Source organism: Paramormyrops kingsleyae, chromosome 3 (assembly GCF_048594095.1).
Source record: "Paramormyrops kingsleyae isolate MSU_618 chromosome 3, PKINGS_0.4, whole genome shotgun sequence".
NCBI lineage: Eukaryota > Metazoa > Chordata > Actinopteri > Osteoglossiformes > Mormyridae > Paramormyrops > Paramormyrops kingsleyae.
Genome location: NC_132799.1, coordinates 20,039,980 through 20,054,866, shown reverse-complemented (window position 1 = coordinate 20,054,866; position 14,887 = coordinate 20,039,980). Strand labels below are relative to the sequence as shown.

The 14,887-nt window shown below is 43.3% G+C and overlaps 1 protein-coding gene across 1 annotated transcript in view; it reads left to right on the top strand.

The window, feature by feature from the left end:
- The first annotated feature begins 3,598 nt into the window (after positions 1 to 3,598).
- Positions 3,599 to 14,887, top strand: part of LOC140588201 (uncharacterized) — a 30,183-nt gene continuing 18,894 nt past the window's right edge. Inside the window, exons 1-2 of the mRNA XM_072709792.1 lie at positions 3,599 to 4,027; positions 12,569 to 13,368. Coding sequence (XP_072565893.1) covers positions 3,949 to 4,027; positions 12,569 to 13,368 — 879 coding nt within the window. The 5' untranslated portion in view covers positions 3,599 to 3,948. The remainder of the gene's footprint in view (positions 4,028 to 12,568; positions 13,369 to 14,887) is intronic.

The window sequence follows — 14,887 nt, the reverse complement described above, 5'->3', positions numbered from 1 at the left end:
TGAGGGAGCAGCATAAACACCTTATCCAGCTGGTGGAGACCACTTTGATTTGATAAATTTGGAATACCATAACCTAAGCCAGATGTGTTTGTAGAATAATATCAAATGAAGAAACAGAGCAGCACTGGAAATGCACATTGAATTATTTACTTTACTTGGGACAACATAATTCCATGAGTGGGCCAAAACACATTCATGATTCACCATGATGACAGTTCTGGTTTCATTTTTCCAGGCTCTACTGGTCCATTGCAGTTATGGCTCCACACGCTTTCCAGACAGGGACTGACCTTGTATCATCCTGAGGAGCCACACCCTCTACACAGTTCGAATGGCAACCGATTTGGTCAAGCCAAGCTTGCAGGCAGATGTTTCAACTCGGGAGCAAGGCAGGAGATGAGTGGCATGGGTATAGATAAACATGGACCGGGAGGAGCTTGGAAAAATCTAAGTGGGCAGGAGTACTGCAACAATGAAAATGCACGCTGTTCTTCATCTGGATTTCCAGTCCTGGAACAAAGGCCTGGGTGGTTCCACATGAAGCAGTAGACCTCCCAAGCCCTCCAGCCTACTGTTTAATTACAGACTACCTGTGTTGCTCTAACAGGCCAAAACACGTAGACATAATGATGCCTTTGGCACCTCTGAAATCATTCTGAAATTGCATTCCCAAAGCTACCAGCTGTAGTACAACTGCTGGGTGCTGGGGACATGCAATTCCCCAACCAACACCACTGCTTTTTATGTGTCAGGATATGTTTATGTGAAATACACAACTGTATCTAATATATAGGGCTTAGTAAAGCATTATTTTTGCTCTCCTTGACTGAACAGTAGCTATGGTTCTTCCCAGTGTTACTCAGAATTTTACTATGGGAAACTCAGTCTATTAGCCAGCCACTTTGTGGGAAAGATAGGCTAGTCAGATTAAACACACCTAGAAGAAATGAAAGGGTCTAATATTTCCTATGTACTCAAACCTTGGAACATAATATGACAATGTAACAGTTTCCGCTGGGTCCTCTACATTGTCTCTGTGGTTCTCTTATTGATCATCCACAATCACAAGATTTTCAAAAAATCAGTATGGATAACCAAAGGAATTCACAATATACATACGGCTATGGATTTTGTAGCCGTTGGCAGCGTTAAAGTCAGAGGGATCAAAACGCAGTGTGTACTGTAACGTGTCACACCACCACATCTACATGAGTCATGGTGAACTGAATGATCAGCAGGTGTGCATTATGCTGTGTGTCATTTCATATTTCAGTTATGGGAATCTGCAGGACGCAGATGGTGTTTTAGCCCTATGTATTTATCTTGGTTGACACAGGTTAGGAATGCTGGACGAGAAGGTGTTAGTAGATACTGTGACGTACTGTAATAGATTCAGACTTTATAAAAAAGAACTTCAAATTCTTCAATGTCAATATTATTCAACATCCTTCACTGAACTTGCAGTGATGGCTACTTCGTGGTTCCAAGACCAACAAAATGCTTTCAAAACATCCTAGGCAAAGGATCCAAGTAAACATCATATCTGCCAACTTCCTTTAAGTATGCATGGATGTAATTGCCTGATGGATTCCCTGAACAAAATCTTTGTTGCTCCAGCTCCTGCATTCACATCTTACTCATGTGTCAGTATAGAAATGTCTTTCCCAATCCCTCCAACAGCAGCAGTAAAGTTTTTAATATCTTTGTTTCATTTTATGCGATATTTTCACATATGACACAGAAAAAATGAGAAATATTAAATTTATGAACTCAAGAATTACAAACTATGTGATGAAGAATAATTTAGTGCCACTAGTTCACAATTTTCTCATCTAATGGTAATCCGATACACCCAGAAATGTTTAAACACAGAAGAAACACAATCAACAATTATCATGTGTCGTGACACTGGGGACGAATGAGTCGGGGTCAGGTGTTGTGGTGAAACAAGACAGGTTTTATTGAACTCAATGGAAAAAAAAACTGGAAAAAATGCGAATCACAAGGCATCAAAACAGGAGGACTGAAACGTGAGAGGACACATGCAAGGGGAAGGTTCCACTTCAATGACTAACGAAGATGGGACAAACAGGTACTTTAATATATAGACTAATAAGGGGCAGCAAGCATGATGATTACAAGGCACTAAAAACATGGAAATATTTCACCTTGAAATTCCAGTTAATTAAATGTTAAAGTACAGATGCTGTTTTCCTGTATGACAAAGAGCAGTGGTGAGATCATAAAGTCAAATCATCTAGACAGGGCGGTGCTCTGAAATGAAATGCTGGCACTTGCGAACAGCAAATATGACATAGTAAGCATGTCAGATCCTCTGCTTTGGCCGCATCCTTCATTAACCATCCATGGTGTCTAATTTCCCTGCCCGAATCTCCACAGCACAGCTCATCCTGGGATATTTATGCGCTTTATCACACCACCTGTTGCTCCCAAAACACTGAACGGGACATGCACCAAAAGAGTACTTTTTCCATAGAAATTTGAAAAACACAGGATTGGCTGCCAGATTATCCTGTGGCCTAATTTGTTTATCCAGTAATCTGGCATCTGCTCTTACTCTGGAAGACTGAGATTTTTCATGGAAAAGTGTTAGATGATTAGCTATTCCTCCCACCTTTCTGGGGAGAGAGCTTAAGCAGGACGACTGGGGCATTGTGAGCACTCAGTGTGTGTGGGTGTGTCGAATTCCAGCCCTGTGTTTTCGGAGGGGAAGAAAACAAAGCCTTGCTTTAATTACACAAGATTCATTTGACTTAATTTTATGAAACAGCCTTCTGCAAAAATGCATCCACTTAGCATCCTGGCTAAAAGTGATAGTAAAGTTCAGAAACATTCAGAATTACTCTAGAAACTTGTACTCTAGTAAACACAAAACAAACTTGGATTTGGAATCAAAGCTAGATATTTGGGTTAAGATGACCCAGAGTTACCTTCATGTATAAATTCAGTTTCAAGGCAGGTTCACTTCTTTCTAAAATTCTTAATGCTCCCAGTCAAAGTCCTTCTCAGTATATTCTTTTGTTAGTATATTCGTTTATGTAGTCTGAACAGCCAAATACCTAAGAACACCAACAAAAGCAGATCTAGAAACATATTCTTGCCCCAAAACCTCAACACACACACACACTCTCTCTCTCTCTCTCTCTCTCTCACACACACACACACACACAAGTTGGTCTTCCTATCTAAATGGGGACCGTCCATTCATTTCTATGGGAAAAACCCTAATCCCAATCACGACATCCTTAACCGCTACCCATCCCTAACCTTAACCATAAGTAACCAACCCAAATACAAGACTTTTGGCATTTTGACTTTTTTGATTGCATTCACAGATTTTTATGAAACTGAGGTTATCCAAATGGGGACCTCAAAAGATGTCCCCAAAAGTAGGGAAATTTCAGGTTTTACTAAACTTTGGGGACAATTTGGTCCTCAAATGTGATCTATGCAAACCCCTCCCCACACACACACACAATCTTAGAGTTAAACAGGAGAAGGGATTACACTGGGTCCCCCCTCACTCCCCCCTTCCTCACTCTCCCCTCCCTCCCCCACTGCTGGCTGGCCGGCTGCCACTCCACCCAGCTGTGAGATAGTGCTCTGCACCACAGACTGGCTCTCATTCTCCTCTCAGACGGAGGAACGGACGCAAGGAGCACACAGTGGGATCAGCAGCCAAGCTGGGCCGGGGGGGCGCCCTGATCTGCGAAGCCTAAGGACCCACACAGAGAGTCTCTTCCCAGGGCGGAACACAAGAAACTAGGGAGATGCTGGCCACAGAGTGAGTCACCACAGAGCAGCATTGTACTGTGGCTCAGCAGGCCAGAATCACCAGGATGGACCTGTGCTGTTGAAGAAGGGGGCTGTTTGCTCTCTGTTACTGACTGTCTGTGCAGTGAGAGCTCCAGACAGAGGATTACAGCCATGAGCCAGAAGAAACGAAGAACCAGTACGTCCTTCGGGTGGCACAGATCCCTGGCTGTCCTCGTGCCCTGGAAGAAAGGTAAAACACCTGTGATCCTTCTGTTATGCATGAGCATTCGGCATCCCTTCTGTAATGCTTCTGTCTACTATAAAGTTCTCATCACCTATAATGCTGAACATCACTTGGGCTGCGCCTGTCGGGGCTGAAAAGTGGTCATTTAGTTTTTTAAGGACAGGAAGTGCAGTAAGACCATTTAAAGCCAGTCATAACCATGTTTCAGTCCATTATTCTGACAAGTGTACGTGAGTCTGGCACTGTTCTCCAGCAAGCATTCTGTGTTAGAGCGGGGTTAGGAAATTATTGTGTAGAGACTTTTCCAGGTATTGTTGGCATGAGAGATTCATGCCAGTAGCATGATGTAAACAGAACCGAAGATGTTCCTACACTTAGCTCCGGCCCAAGTTGTGATCTATGGGTCATATACAATATGACCCGGCTGGTGTAAGGATGGGGAGCTCCCTCTGTAAGACCTGTAAGACACCCCCACCCCACTTGTTAGCTTTCGTGAAGGAATCTAATCCTTTGCTTCACATGGTGTCTGTACGACCCCCACATCCGATGGGAGCGGGACAAACGAGGTGGCCTTTCGGTGCCTGTGTGGGCCGACACGTCATGTGGCCACCCCCATAGAAGCTGGCAGCCAAACACCCGTCACCTCTGCATGATTAAGCCGCCACTGGAGCTGATGACAATGGCAGCTATGCCTCTGCCAGTGACCACAAAACCACCCCAATCTGAAATGTGAGTCCCAGTAACTCCACAGGCAGAGGTAACTGGGGTGGATAAGGTAAGCGTAAGATGACACTGGAGCATCCTGTCAGTCAGCGTAGCATTTCTCATGGCGAGCAGCTCTGGCTTGGCACACAATGGATACCTTGCCTTCAGGGCCGTGTTGTGAAATCAGATTTTTCTGAACTATGCGTGACACATGCACTGAAGAATCTGCACACAGCAGCTCCAGCTGGAGTGGAGTTCAGATGGTGATTCAGAGTGTTTCTCAAAGTGACGGGTGGTACAGATTAAACTTGCTGCAATTTGACCTGCTGTGCAGAACCCTGGCCAGTGGTCTCTTCGGCCACAGCACTGAGTGTTATTTGCTTTTCCTGGTTCTGTCTTGCCCTCTCCTCTTCTCAGAAGAAAACAGGTTTTGCTGCTTACGATAACTACCCCTTCCATGAGGGGAACAAAGTGTTCATGATTATGTGGGACCCCTGACTAAGAGAGATGAACGCGTTAGCACCTGCAGAGCCTGAGGCAGCAGGTTGCAGCCTCAGTGCTGAAGCACACAGAGAGCCCCACTAGGAGCAGGGATGAGATCCACTGGATGAGATCTGCTGGGCTTTTTCACAATGTGACTTAACGTCTGTTAGTTGGTGCCAGAGACAGGGAATTCTGTGAGTAAGGCAGCTCTGAGGTCTTAAGTGGAGTTACCTCTCCTGCAAATTCTTCCCTTATCCACTTCGTCAGATAATGGAGGGGGGGCCTCCCTGACTCCCGGGCTAACGGAGTACACCCAGAAATCCCGGAATGGCAGCTTCAGATGGAGGGTATGGGGTGGGTCAGAGCACCGGGAATATAATACCCCCCCCCCCCTTTTAGATGATATTTTCATTACAACATACTTTTATTTTTTTCTGAGCAGTAACTTATTAATGGTCCATAGTGTTGAGAAAGTTGTTCCACACATTTCAATGATTAAGTACGCAGATAAACCAGCATGCTGCGGGATGATAGCTTCTTGGTGACACAGTTTGTCCTGTTCACTCATATAGCCAGGGCCACCTGCTTCCATTCAGACCCCCCAGTGTCACTTTTCTCTTTTTTATAACTCTGTAAGTGTGCCTGATTCCCAGCAAACCCACACCGGGGATCACAGACGATAAACAGCCATTATACGTGCCCTGCCTTCCTCTACCTCGCTTGTATTTAGAAGGGCCTGCCAGCATCTCTCTAGAAGACTGAAGTACAGAAATACCCAGGCAAATTTAACACTGAATATCAAAGAAATTAACACAAGATAAGATATACTTTATTGATCCCAGGAGAAATTCTTTTACATATATTAGCAAATACATCAAGTGTGCAGATACAAGCATATGCTGCAAAACAACTGCAAAAACTGTACACTAGTAAAAAGGACACAGTACTCAGAGAGAATATTGTGCTGGAGTGATGGCTTGAACAATGGGAGGAGGTGTTACAGGATCCCCAGGAGCACCTAGCATGCCGTGTTGCAATGAGTCAGTGGCTAAAGGTCCTCCAAGAGAGTGCCCTCTGGAGGCGGGTGAGTAGAATTGTTCATAATTTCCATGAATTGTATGGAAAGGCGTTGGTTTCATTTACAGTATGATTACTAGTGACATACTTGTTACGGGAAAGAGGCAGGCTTTCCACATGAAGGGATTTCAGAGCCCAAGGCCGTTTGCACCCCCCAGGGCTGAGAGAGGATCAGAGTGTCACACACAGCCCATCATAAAAATAGCTGGCTGGCCGGTAGGAGCGTGTTTATGACCCTGCCTGGTACACAGGGTCACGGGGCATCGCCTCCTGCTGGCTATAAGGTAGAGGCAAATACAAACACCTCCTTGGGACACTTACGGTGGTTCTTAATGGCCATGGGCACAGATCTTATCATAGAAGCCATTATCTGTAATGCGCTATGCTGAAACTAAATAAAACAACTTGCAAATAGCTTTGATTATTATAGTTTCCTGCCCTTGGCCTTGAGTCATTCCAGTCAGTCCTCGCAACAATGTGCAGAAATGGGCCACTTTTAAACTGCAGGTTTGGAACGAAAAAAAATGAGAAAGTGCAGCAGAGAGGACTTCTGTCATTGAGCATGTGCAGGTCACAGGCCAACACCTCAGGCTGTGCTACTCCCTGTTCAGACATGTGCTAAAGTCCCTCTAAATTATTTGAAGGGGGTGAGAGGGGGGGGGGTGATAAATCTGCTTTGGGCTATGTAACCCCCCACCCCCTCTTTCTCTCCCTTACCTTAAGATCCATGGCCGCTCAATCTGATACTGCTGGCTTTGTGGACCCCTACTTTTCTCTGCGCTGGGATGTTTGTCTTGCAACAAGGGAAAAATAAATATGATGAGCGGCCATATTGCCAGCGAGGTATGAGTGCAGGTACCCCCACCTGTGCGCCAGGGCCCAGCACCGGCTCCGCAGCCACTATATTGGTCACATCAGGCACCAGATGTTTCTTTAGATGAAGACATCATGCGGTTTTTCCCTGCTAGAATGGTACAATAAGAGCGCCTGTAAAGTTAATATCATGGAAAATTACAGAGATGCATGACTACTGGTCCACAAAACAGAGCAGTGTAGGCTCTCTAATTGGATGGAGAAGACAATGATGTAAATTGTTTGCTTTTTGTGTACAGTGTCCTTGAGTGTCTTGAAAGGCGCTTTTAAATAAAATGTATTATTATTATTATTATTATTAATGACTCAGTGGGGAAAATGAGAAACTGAGTGTTATGGGACCTAGTGTTTGTTTAGTCTGACACCGAACAGGTATCTGCATATGTCCTCAGCAGTGTCAGATGTTTAAATCAGGTTTGACCTCAGGTGTGCACAGATCTAGTTAAAGAAAATGAAGGTTTAAATTATTCTCTTCAATTTGTCTGCAGGTCTAAGAATAGCAAGCAAAGCTGCTATACCCAAAGCTACATATTTGGTCCCTTGTACACCAAGGAGACATTTTTTCATTGTTATAATAAAAACAAGATGTCTGAGTTATTTATTATTCACTGAGTGCTGAGCATTCAGGCTTATTTCCGTCATTCTATTAAATTCCACATTCTTGGATATTGGGATTCATTTGGTCATTGTCAAAGAGGCTCATCTTCAGTTGATAAAAGATGACTAAGTTTAGGAGCGCCTATAGGTGCTTTGTGGGTGTCCTAGGCATTCCAGAGGAAATATATATATATAAACAAATATATATATACATATATATACAAAACCAGTTTCTCAGAAAAAATAAGTTGTACCTTGACCTTCAGGCATGTTTTCAAAATGCATGACATAGTTGCTCTATTAAATTCTTATGTTGCCCCCCCACATACTTTTGTAAATAAGTCTAAATAATAGCACATTTGGATTAACTGGCTTGATGAACACAATATGTCATGCAAGCAGTACATACTTCACTGGAAGAATGCTTTTCTGAATTGCATGAGCCACCAATCAGCTCAATTTCTTCCTGACATGATATCATGTGTGCTGTTGCCCAGGGGCCCATATCAATCTCAATCCAGCTCTGTGTGATAGCTGGTTCTCCTTGCACCTTCAGCTTGTCTGGGCACCACCTCCAAATCTCTGCCTTCTGTTGTGAACACAACTGCATCGAGTGGCATACTTAATATGTCTTATTGTGTTCAGGGGTCATAGACAAGGTAGCCATCAGAAGCACTTATTAGTGAAATACAGAGATGGTTTCGATCTCTGCTTATTCAGCTGCTTGGGGTTCTTTTACACAAAGTGTCATACTTATGGAGCCCTTCATGTTTCGGCCAACTTCATGGGTGGGTGGCAGATTTCAGCCTTATTGAAGGGGGGGTGGTGACAGGTATGAGGGCTCATATCCTGCCGGCACAGCCACTGGCTCTCCTGAGCATCCCGTCTTTTTTACACATGCCTCTGGTGTGTGCCCGCAGCCGGCCCCTGTGATGTGGAATAGCTCGCATTCCAGCCTGCCAGGAAGCGGCCGTGGGGCCGTTTGATCCTCCCGCACCAGTGGCCAGTGGCCCTCACTATGCTTACTCAAAGTACTGAAGGATCTGAACAGTGAACAGCCACCAGTACTTTCCCACTGCAAGCGCCACACAGTGTTGTGCTAAAAGATTAATTTAAGAATCCAAAAAAGCATGACTTGGAGAAGGGTCCACAGCACCAAACTGTGACATAAGATAACATCTCATGCATTATTCCTGCGACCTGCACTGACTGACAGCGTAAGATAAACAAACCGCACTAACAGCTGAGAAAATCCAACAAAATCTTTTGAATTCTTATTTAGGCCTTTTGAAAGGAAACACAATAGGCCTCCCAGCTGGTATCTGATATGAGGCAACTCAGTGCGGACTGACTTGATAAAGGAAATTTATGGATTACTAACACAGAGTTGACTTTGTAACTCATCTGCACCCCTTTCTATCTGTGGTGAACAAACCAAGTAAGTCTCTGCGTGGCTGCTGGCATCTTTAGCTTGGATTTTTCTTGGATCAGTGGCATCTCCGTCCCTACTTGTCTGGTCCAAACATCATGGAACTATAACTCATAACATCCTTATCCTTATTTAAACACAAATTTGGGTAACCAGCTGTAACTGTAGCATGCCATTAGGCCTATACCGTAGGTGTAGCGCTCAGGCCTAAGACCTGAGAATTCCTCAGTCCTCACAAACCTGCTGCTTCATTTATGGCACATGAGTTTCATTCATAAATGGCAGCACTGGTGATAGTGAAAGAGGAGTGGTTTTCAGTGCCTGACCACAGTGATCATGCAGTGCTGCAGGCCTACTGTGCTGGGAGAAAACAGGAAACATGCATCTCAGTCCATGTAGAAGAATGGTTCCAGAGACAGAGTCTCATACAGATTTCATCTAGGGAAACTGCTTCCACTAGGGACTCTTAAGAAGGGAGCTTTTACTCACTACTGTATGTCTATTCTTCTAAATTGTGCTTCTAATACGCGCATTAATATTTTAAGTTATTTCCCCTTTCACTAGCATGGCCTTTCACTAATTTGTTGTTTTTTTCTAATAAACTTGAGAGGAACCCATTTTCTCATTTTACAATCTTAATGAGTTTAAGAGGAAGCCAAAGTGTGAGCAGACTCTCTTCTTTGACTACAGTAAACATGAGCACAAATGGTACGTAATCTTTCATAAGGAAACCATGAGACTGTTCAGTTGCCCCACCCAACATTTTTTCAGGTCAGGAGGGGAAGTGGGAAAATTGCACTATTGTTTTAAATCGGAATGAACCTGAGCCAAACTAGAGGCTGGAATGATCTAAGGCGGCTGAAATGCAGTCATTGTTTTTGCAGAACGGCTGACCGATCCAAAAACAAGGCCGTCACAATGGACTTTTCCTGGGAGAAGCACGGGTGTGCCGCCATTTTATCCATGCATTACTTTCTGTAAAGTCTGGCCAGGAGTGGCTGAAGCAGTCATTTAACGTTTTTAATGTTGGAATGCCACTGAAAACACTGAAATAAATATCACGCAAAGTTACAGCATTACATTGTCCTGTTGGTGGAACAATATTTAATGGTTTTGTTTGAAAAGTAATTGGTGATTTTCTGATAAATAAAGTTTTGGCGGAACTAAACTTGATTTGGGGAGGAACACAGCTTATTAAGGCACACACAGATGAAGAGGATAACAGTGTTCCTAACCGTTTGTTATGAAACACAGTCGTCGTGCTGACTTAGCCATTGTTTATACTTCCTGAAAGTCATATAGCAAAATTTATCTTACACCCTTCCTGCCTATTGGCTTTGAAAGGCTACAAAACAGCTAATAAGCCAATCAGAGTCCCACACATTAGTGTGTTTCCTGTCACTCAGCTTTTAGTGAGTTACCCAGTGATTTTGCTTCCTGTCAATCACAATGGTCCCATGTCTGTGTTTGCACATTGTTTGTCACAGGAGTAGCAGGACAAGAAAAAGACTTCAGTTAGACTTTTGGCCTTGCTGGTATCTTTATGAAGTATTCTGTTTTTAAATGCTGCCTGTGGCAGCCCAGGCATCCAGCTAACAGGGAACATTCCTAGAACTTTAGCCAACATTATGTGAAGGTCCTCTCAAAGTGGGCAGAAAACGTTCACACTATAATGGTAACGGGAACGTTATTTCTATATTTTACATTTTAACAAAAGTTCTGTCAATGTCAGCACAATAACATTATTACCTGAACACAATTACTGTTGAAAATATTGTTTTATAATAAAATATTATTTAATAAAAGCGCTATATGTGTATACTACAAATGCACCATCCAGCCTTGATCCCATTACCTTCGAGGCATAAAGGTAGTTACTCCCTGCTCTACCATGCCCTTTGTTTATTTTATATATTATTACTTAGTTTTGGTAGTAGTTGTAGTAGGGGGATAATGTTCTGAGAAACTTTAAACGTTTCCATTCCTTAATTGTAACACTCGGTAAACATTCCTAGAATTAAATCCTGTATGCAGGGCTGAAGGTAAAAGCTGCTGTGTGAAGTTTTCTGCTCAGTGCAGTCTGATCCTAGGGCCAGTGTAAGGCCATTATAACCTTACAGTGCAGTCTGATCCTAGGGCCAGTGTAAGGCCATTATGGCCTTACAGTGCAGTCTGATCCTAGGGCCAGTGTAAGGCCATTATGGCCTTACAGTGCAGTCTGATCATAGGGCCAGTGTAAGGCCATTATGGCCTTACAGTTCAGTCTGATCATAGGGCCAGTGTAAGACCATTATGACCTTACAGTGCAGTCTGAGTATCCGACTTCTCTCTCCGAATTCAAAGTATAAACGGCAGGTGGTTTCCAAACCTGCCCACTGATGAAACTTGCTCACCATTGAAGCTGAAAGACCAAGTGCAAATAATCACAGTGAACTTAAACAAGCTCTGCTGAAATAACGATTTAGATAAATATTGCTGTTCCTAAGTAAATACATACCATACAAAATCCGAAGACCGGTTAGAGCAGCCCCACAGGAAGGCAGGCAGTAGCTCCTTGATAAGAGAAGAAAGTAACAAAAAGAGATTAATAGTAAGGAAAGAGACCTGATTGAGACTGTAAAGTATTATATTTCATTCAGGGGAAGAAGAGATGTTACAACTGAGTGCCTTCCATAATGGCCTTACATTGGCCCTAGGATCAAAGCCCAAGCTGCCGGGCTGGGACAGCAACAAACAGAGTGTGTCCTGAGTTATTTGTGTGTCCCCAGGCTGAAGAAGGCTGGATTGTATAAAAGCCTGGTCTTCATGTTTCAACACTTCCTGCAGCGGAATTTTCTCATATCTCATCTTTGAAAGGAATCGTTTTCTGTTCGTGGTCAAAGAACAAAAATGTGGGCATGGAGTTCTGAGACAAAGTATAGGGGGGGAAAGCACAGTAAATAAATGTATATAATGTAGGCAGCCATTTTGTAAATACCTGTTAGAGTAAAACACCCATTTCATTTCAAAGAATGGGGGACTTTCCTAAAAATCCCTCACATAGCTTATGATCAGAAATATTCTTTGAGGAGTCTAGCGTGCTTCTTTACTCATTCATTGCAGTCCTTGTGCTTGGTCCCTTGTGGAGGCCTTGTGTTCTCTCTGCAATAGAACCCTCACTTATTGGCGTTCATTCAGGAATTTTTCAATCCATTTCATTTCAATGAGCGCTAAGATGAAACAGAATGGAGGAGGAATTTGGCCAAAAGGTGTGAAAAAAGATAAAAACAAAGCCGACTATAGAGACTGTCAGGGTCTATGGACCGTCTGTGCTGTGTACACACCTATAAAACACTACATCTCAGGTGCTTACCTGCATGTTTCTTCTGTTTGTTTTACTTTAGGGAAGGGGGATGTGGTGCTGGAAAGCAAGGTGGTCCTCACCAAGATTAAGATCTTTAACAACTTCCACGAGAGACTATCTGGTGCCGAAGATTCTTTCTCAACTATATCCATATCAGCCTCAGAACAGGACATGTCTGAGCCCAGCAGAATCTTGGATGAGAGTCCAGTTCTGGGTTCCTCTGAGAACAAACCACCAGAGCCTAAGTCTGAGTACCTGTCAGTATTCCCAGATTCCCAGATAACAAGGTTGTTTAAGTTTGAGTATGAGGACTCTGGGGTAGAAATGCCCAGTGGAGCAGACTCTCCATCCACTCCCACTGGCTCAGAGCAGAGTTTTGTGGTCCACAGCAGGGAATCCTCCCACAGTTTGGAGGATATGAGTACTCTGGCCCCAGCTCCAGATCCCCTTCTTCTGCTGGAAAGGTGCCCTGTAGCTGAGGAAATGGAGGACTCCCTCCAGCTAGCATCAGAAGTCAAAGAACATGACCTGACTACACTGGAAGCCAGGGTGAGCTTGAAGATGACACCGTTGCAGGTTACCCCAATGATGGAAGGCACAAAAATGCAACAATATGAGACTGAAGCCTTGAGGGACACCTCTAAGGAACTTGAGGATGCTGCCATTGTAGAGGCAGCCACAGAAGAGCCCCTAGAAGAGGGCAGGATAGTAAGGAGCTGTAACTCCACTGAGGCCCTCAGTACCCCGCCAGATGTAGACCTCCAAGAGGAACCTCTGAAGAAGAGCTTAAGCATGGATAGTCTTGATGCATACATGGATGAATGCTGCAGGCTCAGTGAGGTAAGGAGAACCCCACTATCCATTATGCAAGTTATCACTTTCAATTAATTTTTAAAAATATTTTTATCCTATGCATTATATAATTATTTCAAATATAATATTAACTACTTATGTTCTCTAGATGAACCTTGTTTAATGTATATTAAATTAATGGTGAGAACTGTGAAAAAATAAAAGCACGAAATATAAAAACACGTGAAAGCTTCTCAAAATGTGGTTTCCCACCATAAGAGACCACTAGAAATTATTGGCCAACGGACATGAATCCTGTTTCTGTTTCTGTCTCAGTTTTAGCACGTTACCCAGCACGTAGCATCCTTTATCTTGTGGGGGCCTTGTGACATCAACCATGAGATACCATTTCCGTGGGATTGAGAGCATAAAGGAAGTTTAGTCAAAGGGGCAGGTTTACTGTATGCTTCCTCCAAAGAGTCAGTGCTCGTACAAGAGCCCTTTTGGGTGGTGGATAAAAATGGTATTTATGCTCCCTGCTATTACATTTAATTACCCTGGCTGCCCCCCACTCCCACCCCCACCCTAGTGGTGTGTAATTGCTGAATTTACAAGAGTCCCAGTGAACTAGTATGCATGCAGTTACAGGGAGGCAACAGTGATATAGGGAACAGTGCAAAGTCTGAATGTAGACAAAAGTCTAATGTGTACTGAAAGATTAAAGCATGGACCTCACCACACCCCACACAAACATCACCGCACCCCACACAAACATTACCGCACCCCACACAAACATTACCACACACCAGACAAACAGCACCCCACCCCAAACAAACATTACCACACACCAGACAAACAGCACCCCAACCCACACAAACATCACTACACACCACACACACAACACCATACCCCACACAAACAACACACACGGCACCCAAAGGTGACAGAGGTCCAGTCAAATTGCAGGACACAATTAGGCCCCCAGAGCAGTTCAGATACACAGTTTTTTTCAATCGCTAAGATACACTCTGCAGTACTGAAGCCACCTTCTCAAAATTCCAAAAGTTACCTTAACATGAGTTCATGTGGGCTAAACTGTGATTCATTACTCATTGCTTTGATTCAAAATGCATTCAGTGACTGTCAGGGTCTATGGTCTTTATTCTTACTGTACAAAATAATCATCAGTAATTATAAAAAAAAAATCACAAAAATGTAGTATTTCAGCAAATGCCACAGAAACAAAATACACTGTGCATACACACACACACACAGGCCTGTACTCATATCTTTGTGAGGACTTTTTGATTGCAGTCACAGATTTTTATAAAATTGAATTTCCCCATTTGGGGACTAAAAAAATGGACATTTGGTCCCCACAATATATTGTACACTTGAACCACACACATGGACACACATACACAGGTTTGTAATTATATCTCCATTCATTTCTATGGGGAAAACTCTAATCTTAACCTGATGACTTTAACACCTACCCAGCCCTAACCTTAACCATAAGTAGCCATAAGAAATACAAGATTTCGGCATTTTTACTTTTTTTTATTGC